This window comes from Lithobates pipiens, unplaced genomic scaffold (genome assembly GCF_037356315.1).
Source record: "Lithobates pipiens isolate NorthernLeopardFrog02 unplaced genomic scaffold, aLitPip1_a1.2 Scaffold_1, whole genome shotgun sequence".
NCBI classification, from domain to species: Eukaryota; Metazoa; Chordata; class Amphibia; order Anura; family Ranidae; genus Lithobates; species Lithobates pipiens.
Genome location: NW_027507685.1, coordinates 114,267,963 through 114,285,422, shown reverse-complemented (window position 1 = coordinate 114,285,422; position 17,460 = coordinate 114,267,963). Strand labels below are relative to the sequence as shown.

The 17,460-nt window shown below is 45.1% G+C and overlaps 1 protein-coding gene and 1 long non-coding RNA gene across 2 annotated transcripts in view; one reads left to right on the top strand and one right to left on the bottom strand.

Annotated features, from left to right (window-relative positions):
- Positions 1-17,460, bottom strand: part of DLG3 (discs large MAGUK scaffold protein 3) — a 243,744-nt gene that overhangs the window by 62,349 nt on the left and 163,935 nt on the right. The window contains 1 exon segment of the mRNA XM_077474345.1: positions 6,823-6,979. Coding sequence (XP_077330471.1) covers positions 6,823-6,979 — 157 coding nt within the window.
- The window catches only part of LOC143967320 (uncharacterized), a 49,237-nt gene that overhangs the window by 27,611 nt on the left and 4,166 nt on the right, over positions 1-17,460 (top strand). The window lies entirely within an intron of this gene.

Sequence of the window (17,460 nt, the reverse complement as noted above, 5' to 3'; positions counted from 1 at the left end):
ATAAATCTTGGCCCTAGTCCGAACTTGGTCAGGCAGGTCCATAAGTATTGCCACTCAACAGAATCAAATGCCTTGGCGGTGTCCAAGACGACTATTATCCTAGAACCAGTGCTGTCGTGGGGGGTTAATGAATAGTCTCCGAAGATTAAACAACGTGTTTCTGCCTGGCATAAATCCTGCTTGATCTCCATGGATCAGCGAGAGGATCACTCTGTTAAGGCGGATGACAAGGACCTTTGCTAGTATCTTCACATCCACCTGCAACAGAGAAATGGGATGGTAAGATTCCGGAAGGTGCGGATCCTTCCCAGGTTTGGGGATAAGCACTATAGTTGCTTCCCTCATGGATGCCGGGAGTTCGGAATTTTCAAAAATAGAATTATATAATGTTAGCAGTCTGGGGGCCAGTAGATCTAGGTACGTGGAGTAGAATTCCACAGGTAGGCCATCTGAGCCTGGGGCTTTAGATGACGGGAATTCTGCTATAGTTGAAGAGATTTCCTATTTTGTTAGGGGCTCCTCTAGTTCTTGGGTTTGTTCCTCAGTCAACTGCGGAAAATGTAACCCCGTCAAAAAGAATTCCATCTGGGAGAGGTCATCAAAGACAGTGGTTGTATAGGGAGTGGTGAAGAAGTTTTGAAACATGATCGTGACCCGTGAGGGGTCAGTCTTGAGCGTACCGTTTGCAGAGCGGAGGGAGAACACCTCCGGGGGGGGGGGGGTCTCACCTCACTGTGGACTAGATAAGCTAGCAGCTTCCCAGCTTCGTTCACCATGCTCAAATGACCTCTGCCTGAGGAAGAACATTTTTTGTTTGGATTTTTCATAAATCAATTGGCCAGTGCTCTGGAGCATAGTTTAAGGCTATCTGACTTCTCTGCTGTGGGGTTGTTAATAAATTCACTCTCCGCAGTCTGTAAATTATGTTTCGCCACGTCTATGTTTGTCGTGAAAGAGCGCTTCACTCTGTTAATTTGGGTCTGAAGAGTCATTCTAGCATGTATTTTGAACGCTTCCCAGACTATTTGTGGTCGCGCTGACTCCTCGTTGGTCTCAAAAAATTTCTCCCAGCCCGACTCCAGGTCATTATCCTCTGGTAGGTAACCAAAAGGGATTCAGGCGCCATGTCGTCGGGGGGCATGTATGCAGTAAGGAGAGTTTAGCCCAGAATGGACAGTGATCAGACAACGATCTGGGTAGGAAGCCTGTATCCGTGAGCCTAGGTAGGAGTGGTTTGGAGAGGAGTATAAGATCTATTCGAGACATTGATTGGTGGGAGGCGGAGAATCAGGAATATGCCCACTGTGTAGGGTGCCTAGTTCTCTATGTATCCACCAGGTGGAAATCATTGAGAAGTCGGGCAAATCTCATCGGTTGGGTGCGTGTTAAAGGTTGTGTGGGGCTGGTCATCCTATCTAAGGATTTGTCCATCACATTATTAAAATCCCCCGGAACAGCAGGGTGGAGTGCCATGTAGTTGAATCCCTCTGTCAGTATACCAAACTGGAAGGGTGGAGGTGCATAGAATTCCAGTATAAGGACCAGGTCCACTTGTAGTTTTGCTTTTATAAATACAAATCTACCCAAAGGGTCTATTACCGAGTCCTGGAGTTCAAAATGGGTGTTTTTAGCAATTAATAGAGACAGAGTGTGGACAGAGTGGTACACCCATCCTATCCAAGGACGCCGGAGTGCCCTCAACATAGGGCCCTGGGCGTGTGTTTCCACTAAGGCCACCACATCTGCTTTCATCTTTTTAAGTTGTCTAAAAACTGCAGATCTTTTGATGGGGTCTCTCATTCCCCTCACATTCCACGTGAGGAATTTTAATGTGGCCATGGATGTATACAACAGGATATTGAAACTCCAGGAGACGGGTCCCCCCTACGCATCAGTACAGCAAGTACCCCCACCCCCCCAGCCGGGGAGGGGCTCCGACTGCACTATCCAAAACATACGGCACCAAGAAAGACAAATATGTGCTGAAATAAAAAGAACATTTTTAACCAATGCAAACCTTCTAACCCCCCACCCCGCCCTGCACTGTCCTCAACTGGTGCGGGCATTAGACCCAAATTGCCAACAGGGCATAAACATTATCCAACCTTTGAAAGAATGGCATTGTATCAACTAAATATGCATGAGGGTATCATAGTATGGTAGCTCAGTGTTTTGCCATTTGTTCCAACACAGGTTGTGCATAGTAAGGCACTGGGCGAGACTTCGCTGTGCTACGTGACACACTATAGGACTGTGCTCACTAGTCCAGGTGAGCTTACTGGTGAGGTGTTCCCCTCTGCCGGCAAGGAGGGACCTTGTCAGAATATTCCAGTGGAAAATATCAAAAGAAAAAGTCTCGACCCGATCGCGGGTAAATATGGTAGCAGTGGTATAGCATTTGCCATGTGGCTTAGGGTAGGGTATGGCGATATTGTCATCGGGTATCTCATCCAAACAATCTGTGAAAAGAGCTGTCTCAATCTCAGGGGAGTGTTCCTGGTGGAGCAGGACATCCTAAAACATAAAGAACTCAGCTTCCTTGAGCGTGGGTGGCTATCTGGGTCAGTGAGCAATGTCAGTATGCAGTCAGATGCCATTTCGCCACATATATTACCACGGAATGTATCAGCATTAGGTGCACAGGAGCTGTGGGAGGCTTGTGAAAATATGAGGTTAAGGGGACGCTGTCAAGCATGTTGTCGCAAAACTTTTGGACCAGAGGGTGGTGGAGACAGTGAGCAATGTTATTATGCATTTTCCAAACCACTCTCTGGCTGTAAGAGATGGGGATCCCACCCCAGACAATGGAAATGGAGCCAGGTAGATTAGATAGGGAAATAGATTGAGAGAGGGTAGGGGTAGGGGGAAGGAGATTCAAGTTCGCAGATTTTGAGGGTGGATGTATCTTTACATATATACTCATCTGTTGGCATCTCGGTGTTCAAGCCATGTCAAGACTGTCTCAGGGTCTTCGAAGAAGTGGGCTCCGTCGGTGTCTTCCACACGCAGACGGGCCAGAAACAGCATGGTGTGCTTTATGTTCTTTATCCACAGGCGCCGCTTTACCTTCATAAAGTTTTTGTGTTTTTTCTGAACTTCAGCAGAGAAGCCGGGGAAGATTGCTACGGATTTGTTATCAAACGGGATGTTGCCTTTTTCCCTGCTGAGGCGGAGGATAGCATCCCTGTCTCTGAAATTCAGGAATTTGGCTATGCAGGTGTGAGGGGCTGCTCCCGGTGGCGGTGGTTTGCCCGACATTCTGTGAGCTCGCTCCACTACAAACGTGGGGGAGAATAATTCCCTTCCATATGTATCGGATAGAAGTGTCTCTAGAAAAGTTGGGGGGTCCCTTGCCTCCACCCCCTCTGGCAGGCCTATGAAGCTCAGGTTGCACCTGCGGAGCCTGTTCTCAATATCAACCTATTTCTGCAAGATTTAATTCACTTGATGCTGCATGGCCTCTGAGGAGATCTGCGGGGGAGGGGGGGGTGGAGTCCTCCACATTGCTCAGATGGGTCTCTGCCTCTGTAACTCTCTCCTTTAGTTGTTGAAAGTCTTGCCTAACCAGAGAGATATCTACTTTTACCTCTTCAATCCTTGCTGTGAGGTTGGTCTGGCAGGTCGTGACAGCTTCTTGACATGCTGTTATAGCATCTAGGAGTCTGGCTGTGTCTGTGCTCTGCACGCTCTCCTCCCCCTGCATGGCGGCGCCATCTTGGTCTGCTGGGTCTGCCTCATTATGCCTGAATTGAGACAGTTTAGCGGCCGCTGCCGTGTTTATTCTTGGCGGCGACATGTGCCCAGGGGTTGCCCAGTCTGGGGAGCAGCTTGTGCTGTAAGAATCTGCGGTCTGGGTCTCAGGATGTGCGCTCAGGATATTCGGCCAGCGGAGCTCAGCTCACTTGCATCCTATCTCATGCCGCTCCAGGCCATGCCCCTTGATCATTTATATTTATAATAGAAGTAGATCCCAATTACTTTGGTTTCATTTAAACCTCAATGCGTTTATAAAAAATATTTTTTCAATCTCTTTACATCTTCAGCTTTCATCTACATAATCCCTGTGTTACAGGGTGTCTAGAATCCCTGCTAGGACATCCAAAATCTCTAACAGTACTTCTAAAGGTACTAGCTGAATCCTTGCCAGTACTTCCAATGGTACTCGCAGAATCCCTGCCTTGGACTTCCAGCTTCCCTGCTAGTAATTCCAATGGTACTCGCATAATCCCTACCAGAGTTCCATGAAAAGGCATTGGGTATGTCCTCTGATCAAAAGGGTATTTAGGCTGCAGCATTTGAAGTGTCTGGCACTGTGTCTTAACACCAGCTACTCCTTGTTGCACGAGTTATAATACCTACCTGTGACCTTGCCTGACTGTTGCTGACCTCGATTGACCCCGACTAATCTTCGGCCTGCCAAGACCCCTGCCTGGACCTGTCTACTTTTTTCCTGCTAAGACCACTGCCTGGTCTTGACTACTCTTCTAGCTGCCCACTGCCAAAACCACAGGCTAGACCCAAATACTCTTCTGGCTGCCCAAATTCAAGACCCCTGCCTGGGCCTGACTACTCTTCTGCCTGCCACCTGCCAAGGCCCTTGTCTGGTTCTGACTACTCTTCTGCTTGTCACCTGCCAAGACCCCTGTCTAGTCCTGACTACTCTTCTGCCTGTCCCCTGCCAGGACCCCTGCCTGGTCCCGACTACTCTTCTGCCTGTCACATGCCAGGACCCCTGCCTAGTCCTGACTATTCTGCCTGTCACCTGCCAGGACCCCTGCCTGGTCCTGACTACTCTTCTGCCTGTCACCTGCCAGGACCCTTGCCTGGTCCTGACTACTATTCTGCCTGTCCCCTGCCGGGACCCCTGCCTGGTTGTGACTACTCTTCTGCCTGTCACCTGCCAGGACCCCTGCCTGGTCCTGACTACTCTTCTGCCAGTCATCTGCCAGGACCCCTGCCTGGTCCCTAGCAAAAGGGCCATGTGATACATCTACGCCTTCCTGGTGTATGAAGGGATGGACTCCCAACTGCATCTTCCTAAGTGCCAAGAGTACATTGGAGCCAGTGGAAAAGTCTGTAAGCTTGTCTATCCACTCCTTGGAAAGGGATGCCATTTACTGTATATGTGGATAATTTTTATTCGTGCTTGCCCCTCTTTCCTCAATCTTCATAGGAGGGACACTCCAGCATGTGGTACAGTGAGAGCCAATAGAAAGGGCTTTGCCAATAGAAAGGGCTTCCCGCAAAAACTCGTCAATGAAAGGCTACAACAAGGGGAGACGGAGTCTTTGCGGAACCAGGAGATATTGGCTGTCAGGTGGAGGGACAGACGAAACGTCCACATGCTCACATCGATCCCTAACAACACCTATGGGGAAATCCCGGAAAATCCGGAAACCAGCTTGTGTCCATGACTAGGGATGGGGCCCGAACACCCCCCCAGTTCGGTTCACACCAGAACATGCGAACAGGCCAAAAATTTGTGTGACCATGCAAACCCTATTAAAGTCTATGGGAAATTAATATGAAGAATCAAAAGTGCTCATTTTAAAGGCTTATATGCAAGTTATTGCCATATAAAGTGTATGGGGAGCCAGGTACTGCCCCAGGGAACATGTATTAATGCAAAAAAACATTTTTAAAACCATTGTTTTTTCAGGAGCAGTGATTTTAATAATGCTTAAAGTGAAACAATAAAAATGAAATATTCCTTTAAATATCATGCAGGGGTCCCCTTAGTCTGCCTGTAAAGTAGTGCATCTGTGTGATGTGTTTTACAGTGCTGCAGCAAAATGACAATTCTAAAGGAAAAAATATAATTTCAAATTGCTCTCAGCTGTAATGTATTGCTGGCTCCTCGCAATATAGATAAAAAAAATCAAGGAAAAAATTGGCGTGGGTCCCCCCCCCCAGTCCATACCAGGTCTTGTATGGATCTTAAGGGGAACTCCATACCAAAATGACAAAAAAAAAACAGCATGGGGTCCCCCCAAAATCCATACCAGGCCCTTTCAGTTCTGGTATGGATTTTAAGCTAAACTCCAAGCCAAAATGAAAAAACTAAATTAGCTTGGGGTCCTTTCCAAATTCCACACAGGGCACTTATTCGAGCATGCAGCCTGGACGACAGGGTAGGGGGCTGAGCAAATGCCCCCTCCTCCTGAACCATGCCAGGCCACATGCCTTCAACATTGGGAGGGTGCATATTGATGGGGACAAGGGGCTTGTCCTCACAACAACCCCCACAATATGGGGACAAGCGCCGTGTCCCCATAGTGATGGGAACAAGGGCCTCGTCCCCACAACCCTGGCCCAGTGGTAGTGGGGGTTCATGGGAAGGGGGGCTTATTGGAATCTGGAAGCACCCTTTAACAAGGGGGCCCCCAGATCCCTTTTATGAACATTGGTGTGGCCCCCGTTACTACGTTCTACAAATTAGGTTTCTATTGCCGCCTGTGTCCCCGTTAGGGGGGTTCACTCTTTCCATTAGTCCCGGTGACCCTTGTCACTGGGTCTAAAAGTGACAGGAGAATGCAAAATTTGTGAACAGCAATAGAGGGGAAATCTTCCAATGAGGATACCTGTTCCAGTGGTAACTATCTAAGAAGGGACTTCTCTCGCATTGGAGAGACTTTCTCTCACTTCCTGTTGTGTAGACAGGACAGGAAGTAAAAGGACACAGGTGGCAAAATAACTGACAGGGTTTTCACCTTTCCCTGCTCAATTCAAAATGTAAAAACTGGCTTTAGATCTACTTTAATTTACGGTTAATGCATATGCAACTGTAAAACTGAGGGTCAACATGGTGAAAATCCTACTCACAGACAGAATGCGGTCTCCGCGGCGTAACTCTCCACTGAGGTCTGCCGGTCCTCCAGCCAGAATAAAAGATACAAAGATTCCTTCTCCGTCTTCCCCACCGACAATGTTAAAGCCAAGTCCTGTAGATCCTTTGTGTAAAATGATCTTCCTTGGTTCCCTGGGGACACGACGAAAAGACATGTCTAGCACTTAGAGGCAGGTAGATATATATAAAAAATAAAAAAAACCCCACACACAATGACAACAGAGGATATAAATGAACAGTGAAAAGAGAACATAAAAAAAAGGTGTAAAAGCAAACAGGATCTGTCTGTGTCAGCTGGAGAATAGAATCCTGCAAAAAAAAAATGACATCAGCAGAAAGGATGAACTCTGTTCAGCATCAACGGCGGGAATTAGATGGAATATGGTTACAGCGTAGCCGGTCTGACTGGTACTATCCAGTGAAATCACCTTTTAATGAAACCCTGTGAATAGTTTCAGGGCAGGAACCACTGTTGATTGCGACACAATGTGAACTCATATCATAAGAATCTGCTCTCCAAAGATCTGCTTCTCTCACGTTCACAGCACAAGACGTTCAATTCCCTCTTCATTATTACTCGTATCTGGGATCTTCCTTAACCTGCCTGCAACTTTCTGACTTTGGCTATGCTGCCTCTGAGCATGTCCTGTTCTCCAGAACAATTTGCACTTTTCTCATTGTGAAGATAAAATTGTAGTCGCGATCTTCTATTGTCTAAGTGAATATATTTTGAGGTGTGAACTTTCCTTCTTGAGGTTTGGTTTGCATTCTTGAAGAAGGAAACAAAGGTGTTTCCAAAGCTTGCACCTCAAAAACATTTTTAAGTAGTCTGTTCTTTTTTCAGGATAAAAAAGATCTACACCTTGCTTCCAGATTCAAGCAGTGGATGCAGAAGAATTTGGTAAGCCTCTGAAGAATCGTCCTAAGACATGACCCGTACGGACTCTTGTCATTGCCTAATGGGATATGTTTTGAGGCGTGAGCTTTCAAAACCAGTTTTCATCTTGTGGCATGGTAAGATGATGAGCGCATGTTTGAAGCCAACTAAGGTCTCCAAAGCTTGCACCTCAAAAACATTTTTAAGTAGTCTGTTCTTTTTTTAGGATAAGCCTTTGAAGGATCTACGCCTTGCTTCCAGATTCAAGCAGTGATACTAGAAGAAATTGGTAGACCCCTGAAGGATCGTCCAAAAACATGACCCTTACAGACTCTTGTCATTGCCTAACCTAATCTATTTTGAGGTGTGAGCTTTCAAAAACCGAGGCAGGCTTCTTGAGGCATGATTTCATAAGACACAAGAATAGGCATGAAGAAAGAAACTACCGCGTACACACGACCGGACTTTCCGGCAGACTAAGTCCGACGGGATCAGCCCGTCGGACAATCCGATCGTGTGTGGGCTAGTCCGACCACTTTTTATAAAAATATAAAAAATCCAACGGCCTTAGAAATAGAACATGTTTCAAATCTATCCGACTAACTAAAAATCGGGAAAACCGTTCGTCTGTTTGCTAGTCCGACGAACCAAATACAACGCAAGGGCAGCTATTGACTACTCACTGGCTATTGAACTTCCTTGTTTAGTCCCGTTTACGTCATCACATCCAAACAAACGGACTTTCGAACGGACTTAGTCCGGTCATGTGTGACCAAGTCCGTTCATTCAGAAAGTCAGTCAGACCTCCACCGAAAGTCTGTCGGGAAGACCGTTGGACCTAGTCCGTCGAAAAGTCCGGTCATGTGTATGCGGCATAAAGGGTTTCCAAAGCTCGCACCTCAAAACATTTTTAATTATTCAGTTACATTTTCAGAATACGCCCTCGAAGATATACCTCTTACTTTGAGGTTTGAGCTGTGGATGTAGACGAATTTGGTAGACCTCAGAAAGACTGGCCTAAAACATAAACTGTACAGATTTAAAAAAAAAGGTGTCATGTACAGCACACAAAAATAAATTGCTAACCAAACTTATTTCCTACATTTTTGCTTTCCTACTGCTGATATGGCCCAGTGCTCCACCACTCTTCTCGTTTTTAACCACCCCTTGCTTCCAGGTACAAGCAGTGGATGTAGAAGAATTTGGTAGGCCCCTAAAGAACCATCCTAAAAAATGGCCTGTACAGACTGTTGTCATTGCCCAACTGAATATATTTCGATCTCAAGGCATTATTTCATAATGAACGCATGCTTAATGAAGGAAACTATGTGGTTCCCAAAGCTTGCACCTCAAAAAAAAAAAGAAAGTGCTCCGTTGATTTTTTTCAGGATAAGCCTTTGAAGATATATACCTTGCTTCTAGATTCAAGTGGTGAATGTAGAAGAATTTGGTAGACCTATGAAGGACTGTCCTAAAACATGAACAGTAGAGATTCAAAAAGGTGTCATTTACAGTGCTCAAACAAAAAAAATTGCTAACCAAAGCTGACGACTACATTTTTGCATTCCTACGGCTCACTGCTCCACAGCTCTTCCCGTTTTATCTACCCCTTACATCTAGGTTCAAGCAGTGGATGTAGAAGGATTGTCCTAAAACATAAACTCTACAGATTCAAAAAGGTGTCATGTACAGCGCTCAAAAATAAATTGAGTTTGCTAACCAAAGGCATCAAATACATTTTTGCTTTTCCTACGGCTAACACGTTCCAACACTTCGCCACCAATTTTATCTACCTGAACCTTCTAGGTTCAAGCAGTGGATATAGAAGAATTTTGTGGACTCTGGAAAGATTGTCCAAAAACATGAACTGTACAGTGCTCAAAAGTGTGCAGTGCTCAAAAATAAGGTTTGCTGACCAAAGATATCACTTACATTTTTTATTTTCCTAAGGGTAACATGGTCCAACACTCCACCATTCTTCTTATTTTATCTATCCCTTTTTTACAGGTACTTGTATAACAGCGTTAATTTACGCAGCTCTTTACATACATATGCTGTACATTCCCATCTGCCCTCAAAGAGAGCTTACAATCTAAGGCCAATACTAGGGCCAATTTGGACAGAAGCCAATTAACCTCCCAGCATGTCTTTGGCTTGTCGGAGAAAATCAAAGTACCCAGAGGAAATTCACATGGGCACAGGGAGAACATGCAACTCTTGGCAGGTAGTGTTGTGTTTGAGATTTGAACCAACGACCCTAGTGCTGCTAGGTGGAAGTGCTGCCCATACTGCCCTTACTTCCAGGTTGCCCTTGCTGCCTTTACTTCTAGGTTCAAGCTGTGAATGTAGAAGAATTGGGCAGACCCCTGAAAGATTGTCCTAAAACATGAACTGTCATGTACAGTGCTTAAAAATAGAGTCTGCTAATCAAAGGTATCGCCTACATTTTTGCTTTCCTATGGCTAACACGGTCCAGCGCTCCACCGCACTTCTCGTTTTCCTCCTACCTCTCTCGTTTTGTCCTTAGTGCCATTTGCCACTTTGGATGCCCAATGTTTGGTGCCCTCCGATACGACATAGACGAAGAGACGTTCACCGTGAACATGAAGGCGGTTCCCAGGATTTACGACCTTTTCCTATCAATGGTCCTCTGCTCTTTGCTCCCAAAAGCCTTTCTCTTGGTCCCTTGCAACCCTTGCTTGGTCCCTCGCGGTTCTCCTTTCGCTTTGTCCTGCAGTCACAGCTTAAGCTGGCCCCTCTCTTACCTACCTTCAGACCCTCGTTCTATATAGCTCTTCTTCTTAATCTGCCTTTGGTTGCTGTCTGAACACTTCTTTGCTTTCCCTTTCTCACTAACACATTCTTTCTCACAAAACACGCAAGGGTGTTGCTAACACCTATTTTTTTTTTGCTTTGTGCCTTACTGGTTTTAACCTTTTCTTAGAAGCTTTCGTGTTTTAACAATAAGCAGAATCAGCTTAGGGCCTTGCGTAATCCTCACCGCCTTATAAAAATGACAGCAGTGACTTGGACAGGCCCATTAAATTTTAAGGTGCCCTGTCAGGGGCCAAGTGACATCTCAAGAGCCGCACACTTATTATACCTGAGTTACAAGCTTCTGCTGAATAGGTGGCATTCCGTTCATTCCAAGGGAGTTGATTGTCATCTAGTTACAGGCTGGGATTGATCATGACACCAACTCACACCAGGAACCTGGCTCTTCCAAACAAGCTGCTGTTTTATGAAGGGCTGGAATGACAGCTGACTAATTTGTCACTTGCAGCTCCCACAGCACCTCCCTAGGTAATTAAACTCCATGTCATGCGTCCTCCAAGCAGCTTTTGTTTCTTTACTTTATTTTTCAACTTCATCCAGCAAACCCAACATATTTACTCTCGTCTGTGGCTCCATAGCCTTCCCATTGTACGCCTGCTCTCTATGTTCCTCACACACTCTCTGCCTCCCCTCCCGTCCTTACCATGATGAGTCAGACTGCGGATATTTCCCTTTATCTGTGCCCAGGAATCTGGAAGATTTTGCCCATGCTCTTTTAATTACAGGTTATGCAGTTGTTGATTACAACTTCTATATCTGCTGGGCTTAATTTTTTTATTTAGATATGGTAAGTGTAAACCCTAACTGGATGACATTGTGCATTGTAGATAATTGCACATTTTTTAAATAAAATCCCGTTGCAGATCTCCTGCAGCCCCCTTTGCATCCACTTCCTGGTTATATGGCGAGGGGAGAAAAGTATTTGATCGGCTGCTGATTTTGTGCGTTTGCCCACTGACAAAGAAACGATCAGTCTATAATATTAATGGTAGGTTTATTTTACCAGTGAGAGACAGAGAGTAAATTGATACCCAACATGTCACGCTTCAAAATTGCGGTCGCTCGTAGAATGGCGGCAAACTTTGGCACTCAAAAATCTCCATTGGCGACATTTAAAAATGTCTACAGGTTACCAGTTTTGAGGTACAGAGGTGGTCTAGTGCTCGAATTATTGCACTCGTTCAACAATCGCGACCATACCTCACATGTGTGATTTGGACACGGTTTTCATATGCGGGCATGACTTGCGTATGCGTTCCCTTCTACGTGCGAGCTCGGCGGGATGGGGCGCTTTAACCACTTCAGCCCCGGACCAATTTTCAGCCTAAGGACCAGAGGTCTTTTTACAATTTCGCACTGCACTGCTTTAACTGGTAATTGCGCGGTCATGCAATGTTGTACCCAAACGAAATTTGCGTCCTTTTCTTCCCACAAATAGAGCTTTCTTTTGATGGTATTTGATTGCCTCTGCGATTTAAATTTTTTGCGATATAAATGGAAAAAGACCAAAAATTTTGAGAAAAAAATATATTTTCTACTTTTTGTTATAAGAAAAATCGAATTAACTCAATTTTAGTCATACATTTAGGGCAAAATTTATTCAGCCACATGTCTTTAGTAAAAAAAATGTCAATAAGCGTATATTTATTGGTTTGCGCAAAAGTTATAGCGTCTACAAACTAGAGTACATTTTCTGGAATTTACACAGCTTTTAATTTACGACTGCCTATGTCATTTCTTGAGGTGCTAAAATGGCAGGGCAGTACAAACCCCCCCAAATGACCCCATTTTGGAAAGTAGACACCCCAAGGAAATTGCTGAGGGGCATGTTGAGCCCATTGAATTTTTTTTTTGTCCCAAGTGATTGAATAATGACACACAAAAAAAAAAAAAAAAGTTTACAAAAAGTTGTCACTAAATGATATATTGCTCACACATGCCATAGTTATATGTGGAATTGCACCCCAAAATATATTCTGCTGCTTCTCCTGAGTACGGGGATACCACATATGTGGAACTTTTTGGGAGTCTAGCCGCGTACGGCACCCCGAAAACCAATCACTGCCTTCAGGATTTCTAAGGGTGCACATTTTTGATTTCACTCCTCACTACCTATCACAGTTTCGAAGGCCATAAAATGCCAAAATAACACAAAACCCGACCAAATGACCCCATTTTGGAAAGTAGACACCCCAAGAAAATTGCTGAGGGGCATGTTGAGCCCATTGAATATTTTTTTTTTTGTCCCAAGTGATTGAATAATGACACAAAAAAGAAGTTTACAAAAAGTTGTCACTAAATGATATATTTCTCACACATGCCATAGTTATATGTGGAATTGCACCCCAAAATATATTCTGCTGCTTCTCCTGAGTACGAAGATACCACATATGTGGGACTTTTTGGGAGTCTAGCTGCGTACAGCACCCCGAAAACCAATCACTGCCTTCAGGGTTTCTAAGGGTGCAAATTTTTGATTTCACTCCTCACTACCTATCACAGATTCGAAAGGCCATAAAATGCCAAAATAGCACAAAACCCCCCCAAATGACCCCATTTTGGAAAGTAGACACCCCAAGCTATTTACTGAGAGGCATGTTGAGTCCATGAAATATTTTATATTTTGCCACAAGTTGCAGAAATATTACAATTTTTTTATTTTTTTGCACAAAGTTGTCACTAAATGATATATTGCTCACACATGCTATGGGCATAAGTCAAATTACACCCCAAAATAAATTCTGCTGCTTCTCCCGAGTACGGGGATAGCACATGTGGGGGACTTTTTGGGAGCCTAGCCACGTACGGGACCCCGAAAACCAAGCACTGCCTTCCGGATTTAAATATAAAAAGCTACCAAAAAAAACTGTTAGCGATCGCAGGGATCAGGCCTGACTCTGCGATCGCTGCAGTTATGTGTTTAGTGTTTTGTAAGTGACAGTGATCGATTGATACTGCACTTGGGTGGGCTGGGCAGAGGGGCAAAACGCAGGTGCTAGCAGGTATCTGGGCTGATCCCGCTAACAATGCGTTTTTTTGGAACCCTAAACTGTTGGGGACGCTAGTATAGATCTGATCAGATCAGATATTGATCTGTTCAGATTCTATACCACTACGGGAGGTTTATGCTTTGCGCGTGGGTGTTAGCGGTACTGGCACTAACCTAGCGCTGCCTGGGGTGACGCAGACCATGACCCTAAAACCTAATTGATATCACCCGCTGGGTGATCAGGGGGTTAAACCTTTATTGGGTAATAAATGGTGGGTGTCCTGATGCTATAAAAAGCAAACTAACCAGAGTCACCCGTAACACTTATACGGTGATCACTGGTGAAAGGGTTAACTAGGGGCAATCAGGGGGTTCAAATTTTTATTAGGTAGTATATGGGGGTCCCTGGCGCTATATAAAAACCTGACGGGGAACCTAAATAACTAACTCGCTAACCAGCGTCACCAGTGACACTTATACTGTGATCGCTGGTGAAAGGGTTAACTAGGGGCAATCAGGGTGTTAAAACCATTATTGGGTAGTATATGGGGGTACATAGCACCATAAAAACCTGGCGGGGAACCTAAAAAAATAACTAGCTACCTAGCGACACCAGTGACACTAATGCAGCGATCAGAAAAACGATCGCTTAGTGATACTGGCAAAAGGGGGTGAAAGGGTTAACTAGGGGCAATCAGGGGGTTAAAACCGTTATTGGGTAGTATATGGGGGTACCTAGCACTATAAAAACCTGGCGGTGAACCTAAAAAACTAACTAGCTACCTAGCGACACTAGTGATACTAATGCAGCGATCAGAAAAACGATCGGTTAGTGACACTGGCAAAAGGGGGTGAAAGGGTTAACTAGGGGCAATAAGGGGGTTAAACCTTTATTGGGGGGGTGGTAGGGGGCTACCCTGGACCTAACACTAACTGCCCTGACAGTTTTTACTGTCACAACTGACACTGAATGCAGTGATCAGTAAATAAATGATCACTGCAATCAGTGACACTGTGACTGGGGGGGGGATTGGGGGCGATCGGGAGGGTGATCGGGGGGGGGGGGGGTTTGTGTGCCTGTGTGTGCCTACGTGTTAGTGTAGTGTTGGTGCACACTTACTTTCACTTCTCCTCGTAGTCCGGTCAAAAAGACCGCCCCGAGGAGAATGACATCACTTCCTCCCTGCCTGTGTTTACTATACACAGTGGGAGGAAGCTTCTCATTCGCCAGGAGCGATCGAGAGGGGATGGTCAGAAACCAACGGCCATCCCCTCATCCCGGATCGCTCCTGAAGCGAAACGGGCCGCCGCATCCAGCGGGAGGGGGTCCGATTGGACCCCCCACCCGCTGGAAGGCAAGCACGTACATGTACGTGCTTGTGCCTGTACATGCCATTGTGATGACGTACATTGGCATGCGGCGGTCCTTAAGTGGTTAAAATATATATATATATATATATTTTTTTTTTACCTTTTGTTTTATTTTTTACACTGTCCTTTAAAAATAATAATTTGGGTTACTTTTATTCCTATTACAAGGAATGTAAACATCCCTTGAAAAGAATAATGACAGGACCTCTTAAATGTGAGATCTGGGTTTAAAAAGACCTTAGATCTCACAATTACAATAAAATGCAATACATTTTTTTTTTTTTTTTATGTCATAAAAAAAAATTCCCTTTAAGAGCATTGGGCAGAAGGGACGTTTGACGTCTCTTGCGCCCTCCAATGCTATTGAGCCGAGCGGGGGCCATCGTTCCCTCACTCAGCATCCAGGCAGTGAGGGACGGCGGCTCCAGTAAGTGGCGGAGATGACCAAAGATCGGAGGGAGGGGGGTGGCCCTCTCCTGCCACCAATAAAAGTGATCTTGTGGCAAATCCGCCTCAGATACCACGTTTATCTCTATCTGAAAATACTGGAGTTATGGCAGCTAGCTGCTGCCAAAACAACGGTATTTAGTGTCAAAATACTGACGTACCGGTACAGCGATTTGCGTGAAGTGGTTCAAGGGAGTGCCCCTAATCTCAGCTTGTTACCTGTATAAAAGACACCTGTCCACAGAAGCAATCAATCAATCAGGTTCCAATCTCTCCACCATGGCCAAGACCAAAGACCTGTCCAAGGATGTTAGGGACAAGAATGTAGATCTACACAAGGCTTGAATGGGCTACAAGACCATCGCCAAACAGCTTGGTGAGATTATTTGCAAATGGAAGAAACACAAAATAACTGTCAATCCCTCGGTCTGGGGCTCCATACAAGATCTCACCTCGTGGAGTTTCAATGATCGTGGGAATGGTGAGGAATCTGCCCAAAACTACATGGGAGAATCTTGTCAATGATCTCAAGGCAGCTGGGACAATAGTCACCAGGAAAACAATTGGTAACACACTACGCCATGAAGGACTAAAATCCTGCAGTACCCAGAAGGTCCCCCTGCTCAAGAAAGCACATGTACAGGCCCATATGAAGTTTACTAATGAACATCTGAATGATTCCGAGGAGAACTGGGTGAAAGTGTTGTGGTCATCTGAGACTAAAATAAAGCCCTTTGGTATCAACTCAACTCGCCGTGTTTGGAGTAGAAGGAATGCTGCCTATGACTCCAAGAACACCATTCCCACCCTCAAACAAGGAGGTGGAAACATTATGCTTTGGGGTTGTTTTTCTGCTAAGGGGACAGGATAACGCCACCACATCAAAGGAACGGGGCCACGTACCATCAAATCTTGGATGAGAACCTCCTTCCCTCAGCCAGGACATTGAAAATGAGTCATGGATGGGTCTTCCAGCATGACAATGACCCAAAACGCATGGCCAAGGCAAAAAAATGAGTGTCTCAAGAAGAAGCACATTAAGGTCCTGGAGTGGCCCAGCCAGTCTCCAGACCTTAATCCCATAGAAAATATGTGAAGGGAGCTGAAGGTTTGAGTTATCAAACATCAGCCTCGAAACCTTAAAGACTTGGAGAAGATCTGCAAAGAGGACAAAATCCCTCCTGAGATGTGTGCAAACCTGGTGGTCAACTACAAGAAACGTCTGCCTCTGCGATTGCCAACAAGGGTTTTGCCACCAAGTCATGTTTTGGGAAGGGTTCAAATACTTATTTCAGTCATTAAAATGCAAATCAATTTATAACTTTTTTGAAATGCGCCTTTCTGGATGTTTTTGTTGTTATTCCATCTCTCACTATTATAATAAAACGACCATTAAAAATATAGACTGGTCGTTTCTTTGTCAATGGGCAAACGTACAAAATCAGCAGGTGATCAAATACTACCCCCCCACCCCCCCCCCACCGTATGCATTTGTACCCCCCACTCTTGCCTGGACAGGTTCCTCTTGTCATGGCCAATGACGTCATAGGCGCTTGTCTCTGAAAGATTCTGGATGAACCCTCTGCACAGTGTTATATACCCTTTCTAGCAAACTTTGCATAAAAAAAAAACAGGGATTTTTAGTTCACATATATTGCAATACATGTTTAAGCCGGCCAACTGCGTCAAAGTAATCCCTCAATGGCCAGTCCCTACTCTGCTCTGCAAAATGCAAATGCTGCAGTAGATACAATGCCAATATGGGGCAGATAGACACATTGTAGGAGAGCTACAAGGTTTAGGTCTGGCCACTGACCTGCAATGCAATAGAAGATATACCTGTGCTCAAATCCCAAAAGATTTTAAATGTACTGTATATAATTCATCAGGTTCTAAAGGGGTGTGACCATATGTCTCTCGACTATGCTGCGTCTATTTAGACCTATGAGCAATGCTTCTGCCTGCTTCTGGGCCCCTTTCCTGTGCACTTGTATTCATCCTGCTTCTTCATTGCATTGACTTAATGTGTTTCAACTTTGGCTGCCTGTTTGGATTTACTTGTCTGCCACCTACCCTGACCGTGGCCCATATTCT